At 51.1% G+C, this 15101-nt stretch overlaps 1 protein-coding gene across 1 annotated transcript; it reads right to left on the bottom strand.

Annotated features, from left to right (window-relative positions):
- Nucleotides 1–4141: 4141 nt before the first annotated feature.
- Nucleotides 4142–14008, bottom strand: LOC134558282 (uncharacterized). Its single transcript, XM_063411965.1, has 11 exons — nucleotides 13884–14008; nucleotides 12574–12693; nucleotides 12211–12266; nucleotides 11666–11864; nucleotides 10585–10723; nucleotides 10238–10431; nucleotides 8758–8885; nucleotides 8399–8559; nucleotides 7045–7167; nucleotides 6785–6898; nucleotides 4142–6238 (listed from the first exon to the last, which is right to left on the bottom strand). Exons 1-8 carry the CDS (start codon nucleotides 14006–14008, stop codon nucleotides 8450–8452), a joined length of 1071 nt encoding a protein of 356 aa, XP_063268035.1. The 3' UTR covers nucleotides 4142–6238; nucleotides 6785–6898; nucleotides 7045–7167; nucleotides 8399–8449.
- Nucleotides 14009–15101: the final 1093 nt, after the last annotated feature.

Genomic DNA, 15101 nt, shown 5'->3' with positions numbered 1-15101 from the left:
ACTAAGAGAGAAAAAAGAAACAGGAGGCCAAAAGTTAGCCTGATCTGATTTCATCACATGCAAAAGGAAACTGCTCATGAAGATTCACAGATCCCAAAGGAACAGTGAGTGCTGGCAAGAGGAAGAGTTTGCTGCTGCAAACCCAGCAGAGCAGGATCTTTCCAAGGGAAGGCATCTTTGTTCCTGAGTGGGAAACATCAATCGTTGCAGGAGACCGTCCCCTGCAAAGCCAGTCAGAATGACCACTGCTCCAGTGGATATGTTCTCCCCATCCCAAGGACAAATGAAGGTTTTCCAAAAGAGGAAAAGTCCCTGCCTGGGGTACCAAGGGGATCGCTGTCGGGCGGGAGACTGGAGGACAAGTGTTCGATGGCTGCCTCCACAGCAGACTTGGAAGTAGCTGATTAGTCAGGTTTCAGCAGCAAGCACCATGGGGGGTGCCATGCCATCCCTTGAAGCTGAGACCTGTGAGAGATGAGTCTCCCTTTGGCTTTGCCTTTGTTGGTTTCAAACTCGGACAGCTTTGCATTTACAGGCAAAGAAGGCAGTGCAGAAAGGTTGTGGGCAAAGGCTTGGAGAAGCAAAGCACAGAAGAGAAAATACAAATGAAAAAGAGACAGAGAGTTCAACAATGGTAGAGAAGCGTAAAGAACAGACTATAGTAAGGGCAGGGACACTGGCAGACACTTCCGTCCAGATGCTCTTTCTTCTCTCAAGCATAAGAGCAAGACAGAAAGAAAGCTCTGAACATGGAATCATGCACTTAGCAGCGCTTTCAAAGGACAAGCCCATCCAAGCCATCCCAAGCACAAGCAGGATTCCTTACCTCCCGACAGACTGTTGCTATGTGCCCTACATTCATCCTTTTCTCTCTGCCCACCTCAGCTAAAGAGCCTCCGTCCATGTACTCCATCACCAACAGGACAGACTCATAGACAAGGTAGCTGGAAGAGGAAAACAACAGCGTGGAGCTGAGTGTGCAAAGCTAAATTGCCGTATGGAAGAAAAGCCTACAGCTGAGTTTTGTTTCCAGGTCACTGCTAAATGAAGATGGAATAAAATGAAGACACACTCCACCTAGGCTACGCAGTGCTTGCAATCTGTGCTGTCTAAATGGGAAAGGCACGTCCACAAAAAAGGAGACGGCTCAGGTGGCAAGCAGGGGGAAAAAGCTGTTTTGGGAGGCAAAGATAAATCTGGAAGCGGACACATCCCAGCAGCTGCTTCATTATCTTCATACACAAATTGCACCATTAACTCCAGCAAGAAGGAGACACAGTGTTCAGAGCTTTTGCCTCGGGCAGGTGGGTGTGCGGCACTGCGGACACCCTTTGGGAATCCTCGAATTCACAGTCACAAACAGGAAAACCAATTTCAAACCCGGCAAATTCTGTGTCTCCTAGCCTAGTCTTTTGGCATGCATAGCGATGGAAAAGAGTGGGAACATTGCAAGGGAAATCATTGCTGTGATGCTTTGTCAGCACTTCTCCTCCGACACTTGGAAAAATTCATGCCCCAAAACAGCAAAAGAACATGCAGCCAGTGAACGTACGGGCTGCTGGCTTAGTAAGAGAGCAAGGTTTCTGAGAACAGTCTCCAAGCTCTTTATGCCAGGAACCGTTCATGGGGACAAAATGCAATCTCCTCCCATGCTTCCTAGAGGAGTGGATTGCTGCAATAGAAAGATCACTTTTCAGCCAGTGAGGAAAGAGCTTTGCAACCTTTGCCTTGCATGTATGCAAACGAACGCTCCCAGAACAATAGCAGAACTATTTACCTTTCTAGGTAGGTGACAACATTGGGGTTTCTTTTTCCTTTCATGACCAGGACTTCTATTAACACTTCCGCCACACCCTGGTGCTGGAGATCAATTTCTTTTATGGCCACCTACAATGATGTTGAAAGCTGTTAGGAGCAGACATTACATGAGCCTCTTTCTTTTTTGCGCTCATGAGCCTGCATGCCTTGTCACCTGGCTAAAAAGAGACTCTAAACCATCAACCACAAAGCGCTAACAACAGTCTCTGCACCCACAGACTTCTCAAATAGACTTTGTTTATCGCTACTATTATCATTTGCACGCCTTTTGCAAGCCAAAAGCAATGTTGCCGCTGTGAAAATAAATTGAAACCGCAGATAATATACGTTAGCATTTCTAGGGGCTTTGACCAGCACTTCAGAAACTGCTGCCGTCCTTGATTGTGCGCCAAAGTAAATACAGACAGACATTACGGAGAAAATGCTGTCCAAAAAAGAACTCCAAGGCGACTCAAAGTAAAGTTGAAATCCTAGCACATCCCACCTTCTTCAGTTTGGATTTTGCATCTCTGAAGGACGTTCTTCAACACGGTCTAGAATTGTAATTATGTAGTGGGTTTGAAAATGAAGAATCTTTTCCGTGGTACACTGTGGATACACCCCAGGTTGTAAGCGGGGTTTAGGGCTTTGGGATGCCTTGTAGACCTCCCTCCAAGTGCAGTTCTTGAGCGCAGCACTGCAGGTGGATCAGCAACTACTCCAGGACAATGGAGTAGTATTTGCTGAGAGCCACCAACGAGAATTCAGGACTCTGAACTTTTAGCCCTAAAGAACAGTGGGACTCTCCAAGACACCACTGTGTCTGTTCAGTACAAGCAGCAGCTCTGTAATGGCATGTCACTGACACAGGACCAACACAAGGTTGTATTATTTAAAGCTCTTCATCAGCTTCTTCACAATGATCTGTGTGTGTGTGCGTGCGTGTGTGTGTGTGTGTGTGTGTGTGTATATGTATGTGTGTGGGTGGGTGAACCCCGTTGCCTAGGACTGAAATGCAAAACTGCGCTCCAGACGAGATCTCTCCTTCTTTAGGTCTTGCATTATATTTTCAAACTACACCCCGTGATGGAAAACAATGGGAAATCCTATCTGTGTCTGAACCTGGGCTTAAGAGGAATTGGTCCAAAATGAGGGCTCTTGCCATCAGCCAATCCATGCATATTTAGCCAGTAAGTCCAAGCCAGCGTGTCCTCGGAAAGACACCACTGCCAGCCTTGCATTCATTCAGCTAGGTAAGAAGGACAAAGTCTGTCCAAGATGCATTTTGCAGCCTGCCTCGAGGCAGGCTGCTTCTGCGGGACAACCTTTGCAGCAAACACAGGCGGCCCAAAGCTCTGGCCACAGATCCCATCCCAGGGGAAATGAGGTGCAAAATCTGCATGGGCTGTTGGCACTTACCTCTTGTCCGCTGGCAGCATCGAAGGCCTTATAAACCATGCCAAAACCCCTAGAAACAGGACAGCGGCGAGAATAGAGAAGCTGTTCAGTGCTTAGAAGCAAAAGGCAGCCCAGGCAGGAGCTCTCTGCTGCCTGAAGCGTCTCTAAAACACCAGAGGTCATCTACTCTTCAGCCAATGGCACAGCAGCCCAGCAGCCCTCTGCCGTGCAGCGTGTGCAAGAGGAAAGAGGCGTCCAACGGGAAAAAAAAAAAGGGCTGCTCCAAATCTCAAAAGTACACACTGGATTACGGATGTGGGGGTTTTCTTTGCCTTTTCCCTTCTGTGTCTGTGCGTGTGGCGTGCCTTTCCAGGCAATGAAACACACAGGCCTGTTGGGCCTTCTCACCTCTCTCTTGATTCTATCTGTCAAACTCAGGCAACACCACACAGCCTTTCTTAGCGTCCTGACCACTGAATATTGTTTTCAGCAGGATTTTAGAAAGAAAACAGCTGTTATCTGACAGCTATCAGGAGGGAAGCTTCTCTCTCAGGTTTTGCTACCTTCATCAGTGTGGCCATCTTACTTTGACTCATACAAAACCAAGTTTGCTAGGAAAACAAGCAAACTGGTGCCACACGCCTGAGGGACAGGAGGGCTTCCAGGTGCTGCTCCCTAAAGCAGGCAAGACATTGTCAGCATCCAGTTATCTTTGATGATGCCATGTGATCAGTACTGAGACAGGGACAATCTAAAGCCGGGCTCTGAAGATGCTTGCAGCTTGCCTGACTTCCCACTTGATATTGCACCACCAAAATACCTGGCCCACAGTTGTGTAGAAGGAAGTGTGGCTGCACTCACCCGCTGCCAATATGTTGCCATACGGTGTATTTCTCTGCTGGATCTGCCACGCTCACAATGCTCCCTTGAAAGAAACAAAATGCAAGAAGCAAACTTCAAAAGAGAGATAGTGACTTCCAGGAGCTCTGAAACTCAGCTCCACTCTCTGAGGCTCTGAGCAATTCATGGTTGGTTGCCTTACAGCGACATCAACAAGAACAACAACAACGGCAGCCGCAGCAAGCCAGGCAGCTCTGAAACACACACGGCCTGCACAGAGTCTGATTCTCCATACTCCTTTGCAGGTTTACCTTGAGAGCAAACTCAGCTCAGGGAGAAACCTTCAGAGCAGACAGAGATCAGAAAAGAACAGGCACCAAGGCAAGTGGTTGCAATCTACAAAGGGAAGGAGGGCTGAAAAATCATGAGCCTTCATTTTCTTGGGAATAAACACTCTCTTGTGAGATTCCACAAAAGGTTTCATACTGGCAAGTTTTAAATGCACCCTGGGATCTGGGGTGAATTTTTATCAACAGCTGCTTTCTGCAGAGCAGAAAGAATATTGCAAAGTGAATTCCAGGAGAGGAGGGGACTTCTCTGCCTCTCAGCAGTTTGCCTAAAGAATGCCTTGCCAGTTTTAGAGAACAGCAGCTCATGCCATAACCAAGAACAATGGCTGTAAGAATTAGGACTCTCTTCATTTATGAGCAGCCTAAGTTCCAAAGATGACTTTGCCCATGTCCCATTTAGTGAAGAACTACAACTCCTTGTCTTCAGCCTGGGGGCAGCAGTCACCAGCACTGGACTCGGCCTCTTGAACACGGCCCACGTGCCCCATCGTCCCAAACGGGCACAGCCAAGACGGGTAACAAGGACAGTGCCGCTCCTCAAGCGCTGCCGTGACACAGACACCTGCCCAAATGAGGTGCTGATCCTTTCACGAGTCCAGGCAAAGCTGCAGCACCGCGGCAGCAGCTGAAACCTCCCAGCTAAGGAAGGCTCCAGCCTCTGCAGACGCATCAGCCGTCAGCGGCAGGGCGGGTATGACAAAAAGCTTGGCAAAGCCCATGAATGGCCACTGACAACCACTGTGAAGAAGCCAGAGCCAGACGGAGCTCCATCATAAGCTGTTGACTCCACTCAAGACAGAACATGATTGTCTCTGAGTTCAGACCCACGGAGGAGTAGATCAATCCACCCTCTGTGCCAAGAGTTGATGGCAGACACCGAGTAAAGTGGGCTCTGTTCTCTACCTCACCGGTTATTCTCTGACAGCACTGCACTGCCGGACCTTGCCAGTTAAAAGAAGCAGCTCTGTTGTACTGCAGAGTCGCCAAGGCCTTGGTGTGCTTTCCTAGAGTATTGAGACCAATGCTTAGCATTCCAAGAGTATTCACCGGCTGGGCATTAGCCGTGACAAAGTGCCCTGTACTGGAGGAAGGTGCGGCAGAGGGGCTGCAGGCTTCCTCCTGAGAATTGCCTGCAGGGCAGTTTTGTCTGACCGTGCCACATTGATGTGTTTTTTCAAGAGGTGTCTGATGTTCTTTCCAAGGAGGTCGGGTTAACCAAACTGTAGAATTCTCATCAAAACCAGCTGTAGAAGGAATCGTAGAAGTAATACCAGTTATAAAAACAACCCAGGTATGAAACCAGCCCCACAGCCAATCAACTTCTCTGAAGGATTTGGTCTCCAAGGACTGGTGACAAGTCAGGAGTCTAAAGGGAATCCAGGAAGCCAACTGTGCTGATCACTTTGGCCAGACTAGCACACACACTGTGTTCACTGGATCATTTGCTAGGTCGCAGCCTTCCGCTGCTCGGGAAACCATCCCTGCTTTTGCCTCTCCTGCACAGGGAAGCTCAGGCAAAGCCCACCCACTCCCAGCTGCCCTCAGAGGCAAAAGGAATGCCCCAGGAGCTCCTCGGCTGCCTCCAAGCACAACAATGGCTTCTGCAGGGAGTCCAGAATGTCTGTGGGACACCAGAGTGAGGAGGAAGATGTGGTACAGCTGATGCTGAGGCACACACACAACACACTGCTCCATCGCACAGGAAATCCACAGGATGTACTCAGCAACTTCAGGCACTGCTTCTCTCTCTCCTGGCTTGACCAGGATGAACTGTTCGTGCTCGAGTTTTCAGGCTGCGGAGAGGAGGCTCCTTCTTTGCAGGATGCTGCTGCAGCAGCAGAACCTGCGTCCATCTGGGACAAGAAATTCATTTGTGTCAGAAAGGTGGCTGGCAGAGATTCCCCAGACAGCCCATTTCAAAGGCAAGCTCTTAGGAACAACACTGGTGTAAGGCTGCAAGCTGAGCTGTCATCTCTTCCACCTCAAATCCAACCCAAACAAGCAGTCAGAGACTACAGCTTGTCACAGCCAGCCATAGTAGAGACTGTGAAAGGGAGAGAGCAACTTGAAATTTCACCCTCTTCTCAGGACTGCATTCACCATGGACAGGGACAGCTTGTTCGGAATCACCACGTTCACCTGAACAAACCTCTCAAAATACAAAGCCAGCACTTTGTGGCCAGCAGAAATACATTCAGAGCATTGCCGGCCCACTGGCCGAAGCACTAGCCCTGCTACCCAGGGCAGCAGCTGAGATTCAGTGGCCCAGTAAGAGTCCTTGTGACCAGCTGCCATGGAGAACACAGAGCATTGCCTCCATCTACCTGCTGCTGCGCAGGGGAAAGGTGAGGAGAGACCACTTGTTGCATGAGTGCAGTGCCTACTGCTCTTTCACTCACCTGCTTTTGTTCAGACAGCCTGTACTGCAGCTGCATCCTGCGCATCCTTTTCATTTCTTCTTTGTGCCTTTTCTCCATTGCCTTCATCTTCCTCTGAGCTTGCTGCAGCTTGTCCTTGATATTGTGTCAAGAAAAATCCTACTAGCATCTGCCTCTGTGCATCCAGTGCCTGCAGTAGTCCTTGCCTTCCCTTGCCTGACATCTATAGCCCATGGCCCCATCCCTGCCCTTCCCTCTGCTACCTGGCTAGTCAGGCTCACCTGCCCATTCAGCCGCTCCTCACTCAGCTCCAGCCTCAGCTGCTTGACCTGCTGCTGTCTTTGCATTAGCTTTCTCTCCATCTGGCGCATCCTGGTTAAGACAGCAGCCTTCTGATGCTGGAGCTGCACAGAAAGGAAGAGAAGACGGCTTTAAACTTCCCACACACCACTTGTGTGGCAAGCCACATTGATGTGCTCATGCTTTCCCAGAGTATTTTGTTCTCATTCTCGTGTTTACCAAGGGCTAGCTAAGACACAATCCCACCCAGACAGACATTGTCCAGAGAAGCAGTGCCCTTAAGGAGCCCAGAGGAGTCCAATATAACACACAAACTCTCTCTTCACACTCTTTGCCTTTTGAGTGGCTCCGTTTCGTATCTTTTCTTATTCTGCTTATATGATGACAACTTCCTGCTTCATGTCAAGCAGCCTTTTCTCCTGCTCCCCCTGTACCTCTGCTATGATGTTTGCCTGTTCCTCCAGCTGCTGCTGCATCTCCAAACGCTGTTGTTCCAGCTGTCTCTCCTGACCAGGGCAAGAGACATATCCAGATGAAGTCCCAGCTACACTCTCCAAAGAAAAAAATGGAAGCCTCATCCCTTCCACAACCCGCAACCTGAAGAGTTCACAGTAGCGTCTTTGTGCCCTCCAGCACTCCTGTCCTAACCAGAAACTTAGCAGGAGGGTCAGCAAGTGAAAGGAAAGGAGATGCCACCTTCCTTCCCTGCTCTGATGGCTGCCTGTTTCCTGGCCCCTCTCTCCTCTCCAGAAACAGGATTTCTGCCTGTTTTCTGAGGTTCTCTTCTCAAAGTTCCTCTGCCTTTTGATCAAGGAAAAGCTGCAGGTGGACTGCAGGACAAGGAGGAGGCCAGCACCCCCAACGCCCTAGTCACGAGACAGGCCACCAGCTGAAATACTGGCAACAGGGTATTTCTGTGGCATATGCTTCAAGCCCAAAGGGAAGACGTCTGTCCACTGTGGAAGGACAGAAAGCAAGGAACCCCGTTGCTGGGACCGCAGTTGGCAGCAAAGTCAGCAGCAGTCTGCAGCATGGCACAAGGCTGTGGGGAAGATCCTGCCCCTTTGCTGCCATGCTTTGGGTGGTGACCTCCCAGCCTCCTGGGGAACTTGACTTATGTCCATCCTGAAGCTGTGGCTGCATTTACTGTCCCAGCACCATCCTCTGTGTCTTCACAGGCCTTCAAGTATGATTCCTTGAAGCCCTCTGCTGCCTGGCCCAGCAACGTGTAGCCTACAGCAGATGCTTGCAGCCATGTCACATACTCAGGCTGCTCTTCTGCTAAGCCAGCCCACCCAGCTAGCCTGAAAACTTCAGGTGCGTATTGTTTCTTACCAAGTTTTCCTGGAGCTTCCTTTTTTCCTCTTCCTGAGCAGATTGGCAGAGTCAGAGAGCCTTGATGTACTGCTCTTCTGTCCAGCGGAGATGTTGGGCCACTTCTTCACGTTGCTGCTTGCTGAGAGATCTTACAGCTTGCAGCTCACGACAAAGGCCCTCTGCAAAGATGGCAAAGGGCAACAGTCAGAGACTCCACAAGCAGAGCACTCTACTGACCTTAAGCCCTTTCAGTTTCAGGCAAGGAGCGACCTGCGCACAGCTCCTTCACTCCTCAGAAGCCCTGCAGACAGAGCTGGCTACCAAACAACTGCGCTAGGCAGGGCGATCACCAGAAACAAAGCGCACGAGGCTCTCACCGAGTATCACCTCCTTGGCCTGCGTGGCTGTGCAAACTTGGCCTTCCAGACGGCTCCTGGCCATCTCCAGCTCCGAGATGTGCAGCTGAGCCGCCTGCAGTCTGCTTTGCAGGCTCTCCTTGGCTGACCTACAAGTTGTGAAGATGAAGAGAAATTGTTCCTGGCGCCCACGGGCACTTTTGCCAGTAAGATGTACCTTCAGATCCCTACACCTGACTATGGAAAATGGCTTGCATGGAAACTCAGATACAGCAAGACTATTTCTACCACTCAAAATAGCAAAGCAGGCCCCTCCAGGTGATTGGGTAGCCTTTCCTCATGACCTCGCCCAGCACAGAAAGCCCAGATGAGTCTGATCTCAGCAGCCAAAGCTCAAATTGCTGTTGCCTGACGTATCCCACATGAGTGTCTGTGCCCACAAAGTCTCTGTCAACGAGCAAAAGCACAGCCTCTGCTCACAGCCCTGAGTTCATCAAGCGCTTCCAAGTCACTCGGCAGGGACACAGAACACAGTGTCCTCCTGGCTGACTTGTCAAAGTTTAAAGCTATTCATTGTGTAAGTAGAGGTTCTTTGTTTTCCAGACACTCTCTAAGTAAAAGGGACTAAAGGAATGCACTGAACGATGTATGAAAGCTCCGGCTTCTAGCAGCATGAGTAGGAAACCAGAACAAGGCTTTCATCTGAACAAGAACTGCCTTGGACGAGGGACAGTTATCCTGCCATTCCAATTACTGGAATTTCATGAACAAGAGCACTTGCTACCTTAATTTAGGGCGAACTAAGCCAGCAGTGCACAAATGTCTGCGCACTTTTTAAAAAGGAAGTGGGACCAGACAAAGGCACCTTGATAGGTTACAGCGGTGGGTGGACAAGTGCGCAAGCATCAGTGCTCAGCAAGGATCCCCAGACACTGTCAAGAAGTCACAACACCTTTCCCTGCTGCTGCTGCTGCTAGTAAGCAACTCTAGGTCCTGCACCATACTTCACCCGAGTTAGCTCAGAAGGCTCTCAAGATTTTCAGCACGACCCTCCAGCTTCACCCAAAGGGTCAGCGCCCTACTCACAACAATCACATATAAGAGCATTGAATTCTGAAAATACCATGTCAGACTACTTGGCAAGGAAAGATTGATGTTCACGTGCACTGAAGGAGAAACCAAAACCAGATAGAAACATTCATTCCAGCAAACATCTGCATGGTTTCCCTGGTACTCAATTCAGTGCCAAGTTGCACTTGCCATAGGAATGTGCAAAGGGTCCCAAGCAGGCTCCCAAGAAGAGCTCTGAGAGCTTGAGCTGTCAGAAAAATAACATTCAGGTGTCAGTATCCTTTTCTTTTTTCTCATGTCTCTTCACTTCTCTGTCGGAGAAACATCTAGTGAGCACACAGGAGGCAATCAATCCTGATGGAATGCTTACCACCTTGGTAATTACAGACCTTCAATAGTGTCCCACCCAGATTCTCCTCCCTGCCTTTACCTGGCCTCTACCAGCTGCTTGGAAAGGCCTCGTAGCTTCCGCTCCGTGTCTGCCAGCCGGGCTTCCAGGGCAGCCTTCTCTTGTGCCAGCACCGTTTTCTCTCTGCACACCTGGGACAGTGTGTCCCCTTGGCGAGAGAACTCCTGGAGCAGCCTCTCCAGACCCCTGGGGGATGGCCCCTGCGGGCAGCAAACCTGGAAGCAAGGGGGACACCATTTTTCAACAGGAACAGTAACAACAACACAGTCTCGGTCTTAGCTTGCTGCCAGCAGCAGCATTTGGAGTGCTCTTGCTAGGGGGGCAGTCCCCTCTCCCACAAGTGCTGTCTAGGAATAAGGTGAGCATACCTTTGGCACTGCCAGAGGAGCCTCTTTCTTCAGCAGATCCCTCTGAGGCTGCAATTCCTCCTCTGTCTCTGCTGATGTTTCAAAGCCCCAGGCTAGTGAGGAGTGGCGCTTTCTCTCAAGGGCAGCCAACTGCTTCCATCTACGCCAAGGGGCAGACAAACAAGCCTTTAATAGCAACACAGTCTCCTTGCAAAACCACAACTTCATACCATGTCCCACATAGGCCAGGCTCAAGGGCTTCCAACAGCAGTCTTGTTCCACCTCAAGAGAATGCTGCAATTCCCTCGCTAGACCAGCACGTCTCTTTGTCATTTGTGCAGGTGAAAGAGTCTGTAGCAGTGAGAAAGTAAAACAAGCTTTCAGAAGCCAAAAAACATTTCCAGAACGCTCAGGTACTTCCAGAAAGCTTAACAGCTTCCTGCCTGCTAGGTCTTACGCTGCTCTCTGATACTGGACTTGTAAAAGTTGTCTTTGGCTAAGACACGCTTGGCAAGTCCAGATGAGTGCTCTCACAACTACTCTTGCTTTCACTAGGGAAACAAGGAAAGAGCCTGCAAGCTATAGCTTGGGGAGGAGATGGGTACACATTTCCAATCCAATAATCAAGAGATCCCAAGATGGCTTAGGCTGGCAGGGACCCCAGGAAGCCTCTAGCCCAGTCTTCAGCTCCAAGCACTTGGCGTCAGCTGTGGCATCTGGACAGGCTGCTCAAGGCTCTATCCAGCTGGGGCTTCCAAATTTCCAGGACTGGAATCTGCACAAGCTCTCTGAGGCGCTTCTTCTGCTGCATGATTGCCTTTGCAGTTCAATTGTTTTTGCCGTCCTTAAGCCCAACCTGAACCTCCCTTGCTTTTACTCTGGTCCAGCTCACAATGCTTTTTGTCAAGGTTCCAGGAGCCAGTCCCAGGAGGCAGCTATGCTCTAGGTGGGTCAGCAGCCAGACCTGCCCACGGGCTACCTTCCCCCGTCTGTGCTGAGCAAGTCAAATGATGGGAAGCCAATATGTTCTTTGACACTGGGACTCCTAAAGCCCAGCAATGCCCACCCCTGCCCAGAGAAAGCGAGAAAGCTTAGCACGCACCTGAAATCCCGGGCTCTGCGCACTCCATCCGTGCTCTCCTGCCGCTCCGCCTCTCCTGCCTGGGCCCAGGAGTCCTGACTGGAAAGGAGCTCTTCTGCTGAGGCCTGCAAGGAATGGGCAGGGAAAAAGCACAAACAAGCAGTAGGGAGCAGGGATGTTGGCTCCTGAGAGCTTTGAGAAGCAGCAAGCAGAGACACAGCTCACCTGAAGACAAAAGCTGGTGTGTGGGGGTGTTGATGTGGCTAAGCAACTAAGCCTTGGCTTGCTCTGTAAGTGTCTGAGCAGAAGCAGGGAACATTTCCCTGCTTGGCTGTGGTCAACTGGCTTCCCCTCAGGATTTCAGGCCTTACACAGCAGCCAAGAGGAACTGCATTGCAGCCCTTCGGAGACAGACCTTGTCTCTGCCATGCAGAGCTGCTCAGGATTCTTCTCAGCAAACTTGGATCATGTCAAGGTTAAGGCTATCCTGGAAGCAGTGACTGTGGCTACCTAGCTAGGGCATGGAGAGGGGCAGGTCCCTGCAGGCAACGGTGCCTCCTCCGTACCCCAGAAGGCTGTGAACTGCACCTTGGGACCGCTCTGTGCGCTGACAACAGGGAGCCTGCACAGACACTGTGCACAAAGGGGCTCACTTTCACACCAGTAGCACTAAAGGACATCCTGCTGCCGCTTATCTGACACCAAGGCACGTTCACTGTCCCTGTCACAATGCCAGGAAAATGAGGCCCGCGTGTGGAAGTTCAGATCCCATTTCCCACCTGTCAGTGGATGGGCTGAAGAGTCAGGTCATGGCAGGACTCCAGCCCTCAGCATCTTCAGCCACAAAGGGCAAGTGCTGCCTGATCACAAACTTGCAGCTCTGCGCTGCATCAAAGCTTTGCACTGTACCAACCAAAGCTGCCACCTACTGGTTCACGATGCTCCGGCCCTGGACTGACAGCACGTGGAGGTCTGTTGTCCTTTGCCTCCCCTTTAGCCTCTGGAGGAAGAGGGCGAGCCAGAGGAGGTTCTGCTGCTGCTGTGCTGCTCTGCAGACAGACAGCAGTGTGAGGGACAGGGAGTGACCTGTCACAGAGAACCTTCTTTGTCCTGAGCTCTATTCCCAGCTGTCTTAAGGTGAAGGGATCAATTTTGAAAGAAATGGAAATCTAAGTCTTTAAAAGAAACTTCAGATGGGCAATGAGACCCATTAGACAGTGCTATGTATGTTTCTGAATGAGATGTTCCACCCTGGCTGCAATAAGCAAGCAATCTTCTGTCTGAAGATGTCAACTTTTATTGGATTCAAGGAAATGGAAAATGTGACAACAGACCGTGATCGCTTTACTCCTACTGATGTGGACACTGAAATTGTACAGCGGCTTCTGGCTTCCCAGGTGAAGCCAAGGCAAGCTCTGCTGCTGCTGCTGCTGCTGTGCCAGAGAGCCCCGGCTGGGCAGGGATGGCAGCACTGTGCCACGGGCTGTTTCTCCTTCCAGAGATGGGCGGTGCTTTTGAGCCAGTAATGACAACTGGTGGGAGAACAAAGGGGCCTTTTCCTGCGCCAGCACTTATGGACGCACTAGGGCCACCTTCAGGGCAGCGTTCTGGCCCCCACAAAGTAAAGCAGAAGCACACGGTTGGGAAACGCTTCCTTTCTCCGCTCGTGGACAAGGGAGCCAAGTGAGAGGACGAGCAGCAGGGCCCCACCCCTCCTCCGTGCCTGCAGCGAGGGGCGGCTGCCGCTGGGGGGCGCCACGGGAAGAGGGCGCCCCCGCGCGGGGCGGGCGGAGCGCGGCAGCCGCCAGGGGGCGCCTGGGGCGGGGCGGGGCCCTCTGTGAGGGAGGAGAGCCTCGGGCAGCGGCGAAGCGGCGCCAAGGCCGCGCCGGGACTGTCCGTGCGCAAGGCACAGCGCCGGGGCGCTGCACGGCTTCAGCGCAGCCTGACGAGGAAGGCAATCTTCCCATGGAGTGCAGGATTTCGGGGTTTTGATTGGCGCTCCTGCGCTCAGCTGGCAGGGCACAAAGCCTCTTCAAGCACCGGTGCCTCCTCCCCAGGCTTCCTGCAGTGCCTTTGCTGACAGGGTGCAGTCAGCCAGGCTGGAGGCAGGCTCAGCTGATGTTACAAAGCAGTGCTGTCCAAAAGAAAGAAAGAAAAAAAAAAAAGAAAAAAAAAATAGACAAAGCCCACAAAGCCCAAAGCAGAAAGGAAGTATTAGTTCCCAGGCTGAGTTCCTCACAGGTGGAAGCAGGATTCCTCTAGTTCCCAGAAAGATGCAGAAACAGGACACAGGGACACTATGTGCCCTTTTCCCTGCATCTCCAGGACCTTGCTATTGCAGGCCAACGTAGCTGACAATTGCATTCAGCCCTTTATCCAGGTGTCTTCAGCTTGTTGGGATTTTCCCTGTGACAGCAGCCAGAGAATGCTGCTTGCTGTCACAGGGCTTTGTTCCTTCCAGGAAACTCCAAAGACTCACTTACGTTCCTCCTTTCTAAAACATGGCCTGGGGTTAATTGCCAAAAAAGATGCACAGTGTAAGCCATTCCTCAGCACATGCCAATCCCTCTAGGAAATGCTGATTCCAGTGGGATTCAGGCCCAAGGGTTGTTCTCAAGAGCACAAAAGTTCTGGGTTTCAGCAGCGAGACAAGAGCAGGCAGCTTGGCAGGCCTCTGCCATCTCCAGCACTCACTTGCCTTCCAAATTCCTCTGCTTCCTCTAGCCATGGGCTGAAGTCCTGTTCTTGACCTGCTGCCTTCTCCAAGGGCTGGGGTTGGGCCAGCAGTTCTGTGCAGCACTGAGCCAACTGGCTGGGGCATGTCCCTCCAAGCCAAGGTGAACCTCAGACTTCCCACAGGCCTGACCCCCAAAGTCAGCAGGACTCACAGTTTGATATATCCATTATTTCCCCAGGATATTATTCCCAAACTTTTCCTTCAGGACATACTCTTCAATAAACTTCTCCTCCAAAAAGAGCCTTCTGTCAACTACTGGCTTCACATTTCTGTGATATAAAGTGAAAACAGACAGGCTGTGTGAGACTGCACAGGGAGAGAGGGACGGGGAAGGCAAGTGGAAAGGTGAGATCACGGTACAGCCACCCTAAAGCTTTTATGTACTCTTAAGGCCAAGGCCCCTGGACCTGCAGAGCTCAGGGCAGTCCTGCTGGCAGCTTTTGGAAACTGGACACAAAGTCTCAGTGAATATGGAGATGTCTCATACTCCTGTGACCTTCCCCTCTGACTGCTCTGGGAAGCAGCAATAATCCCGGACTGGCAGGGCCAATCTTTGTGAGACAACTACTGCAATGCCATCCACTGCTGTCAGTGCCTTGGCACCAGGAGACACCATCTCCTGGAATCTTTAAAATTCTGCCCTACAAAGCTCTTCGGATCAAAGTGCAGCTCTCCCTCCACAACTCAGCTGTGTCCTAAAACATTCCTTTCTTGAGATCA

The sequence above is a fragment of the Prinia subflava genome, chromosome 14 (genome assembly GCF_021018805.1).
Source record: "Prinia subflava isolate CZ2003 ecotype Zambia chromosome 14, Cam_Psub_1.2, whole genome shotgun sequence".
NCBI lineage: Eukaryota > Metazoa > Chordata > Aves > Passeriformes > Cisticolidae > Prinia > Prinia subflava.
Note: the sequence above shows the minus strand (reverse complement) of the source record. Positions and strands in the feature narration are given on the sequence as shown.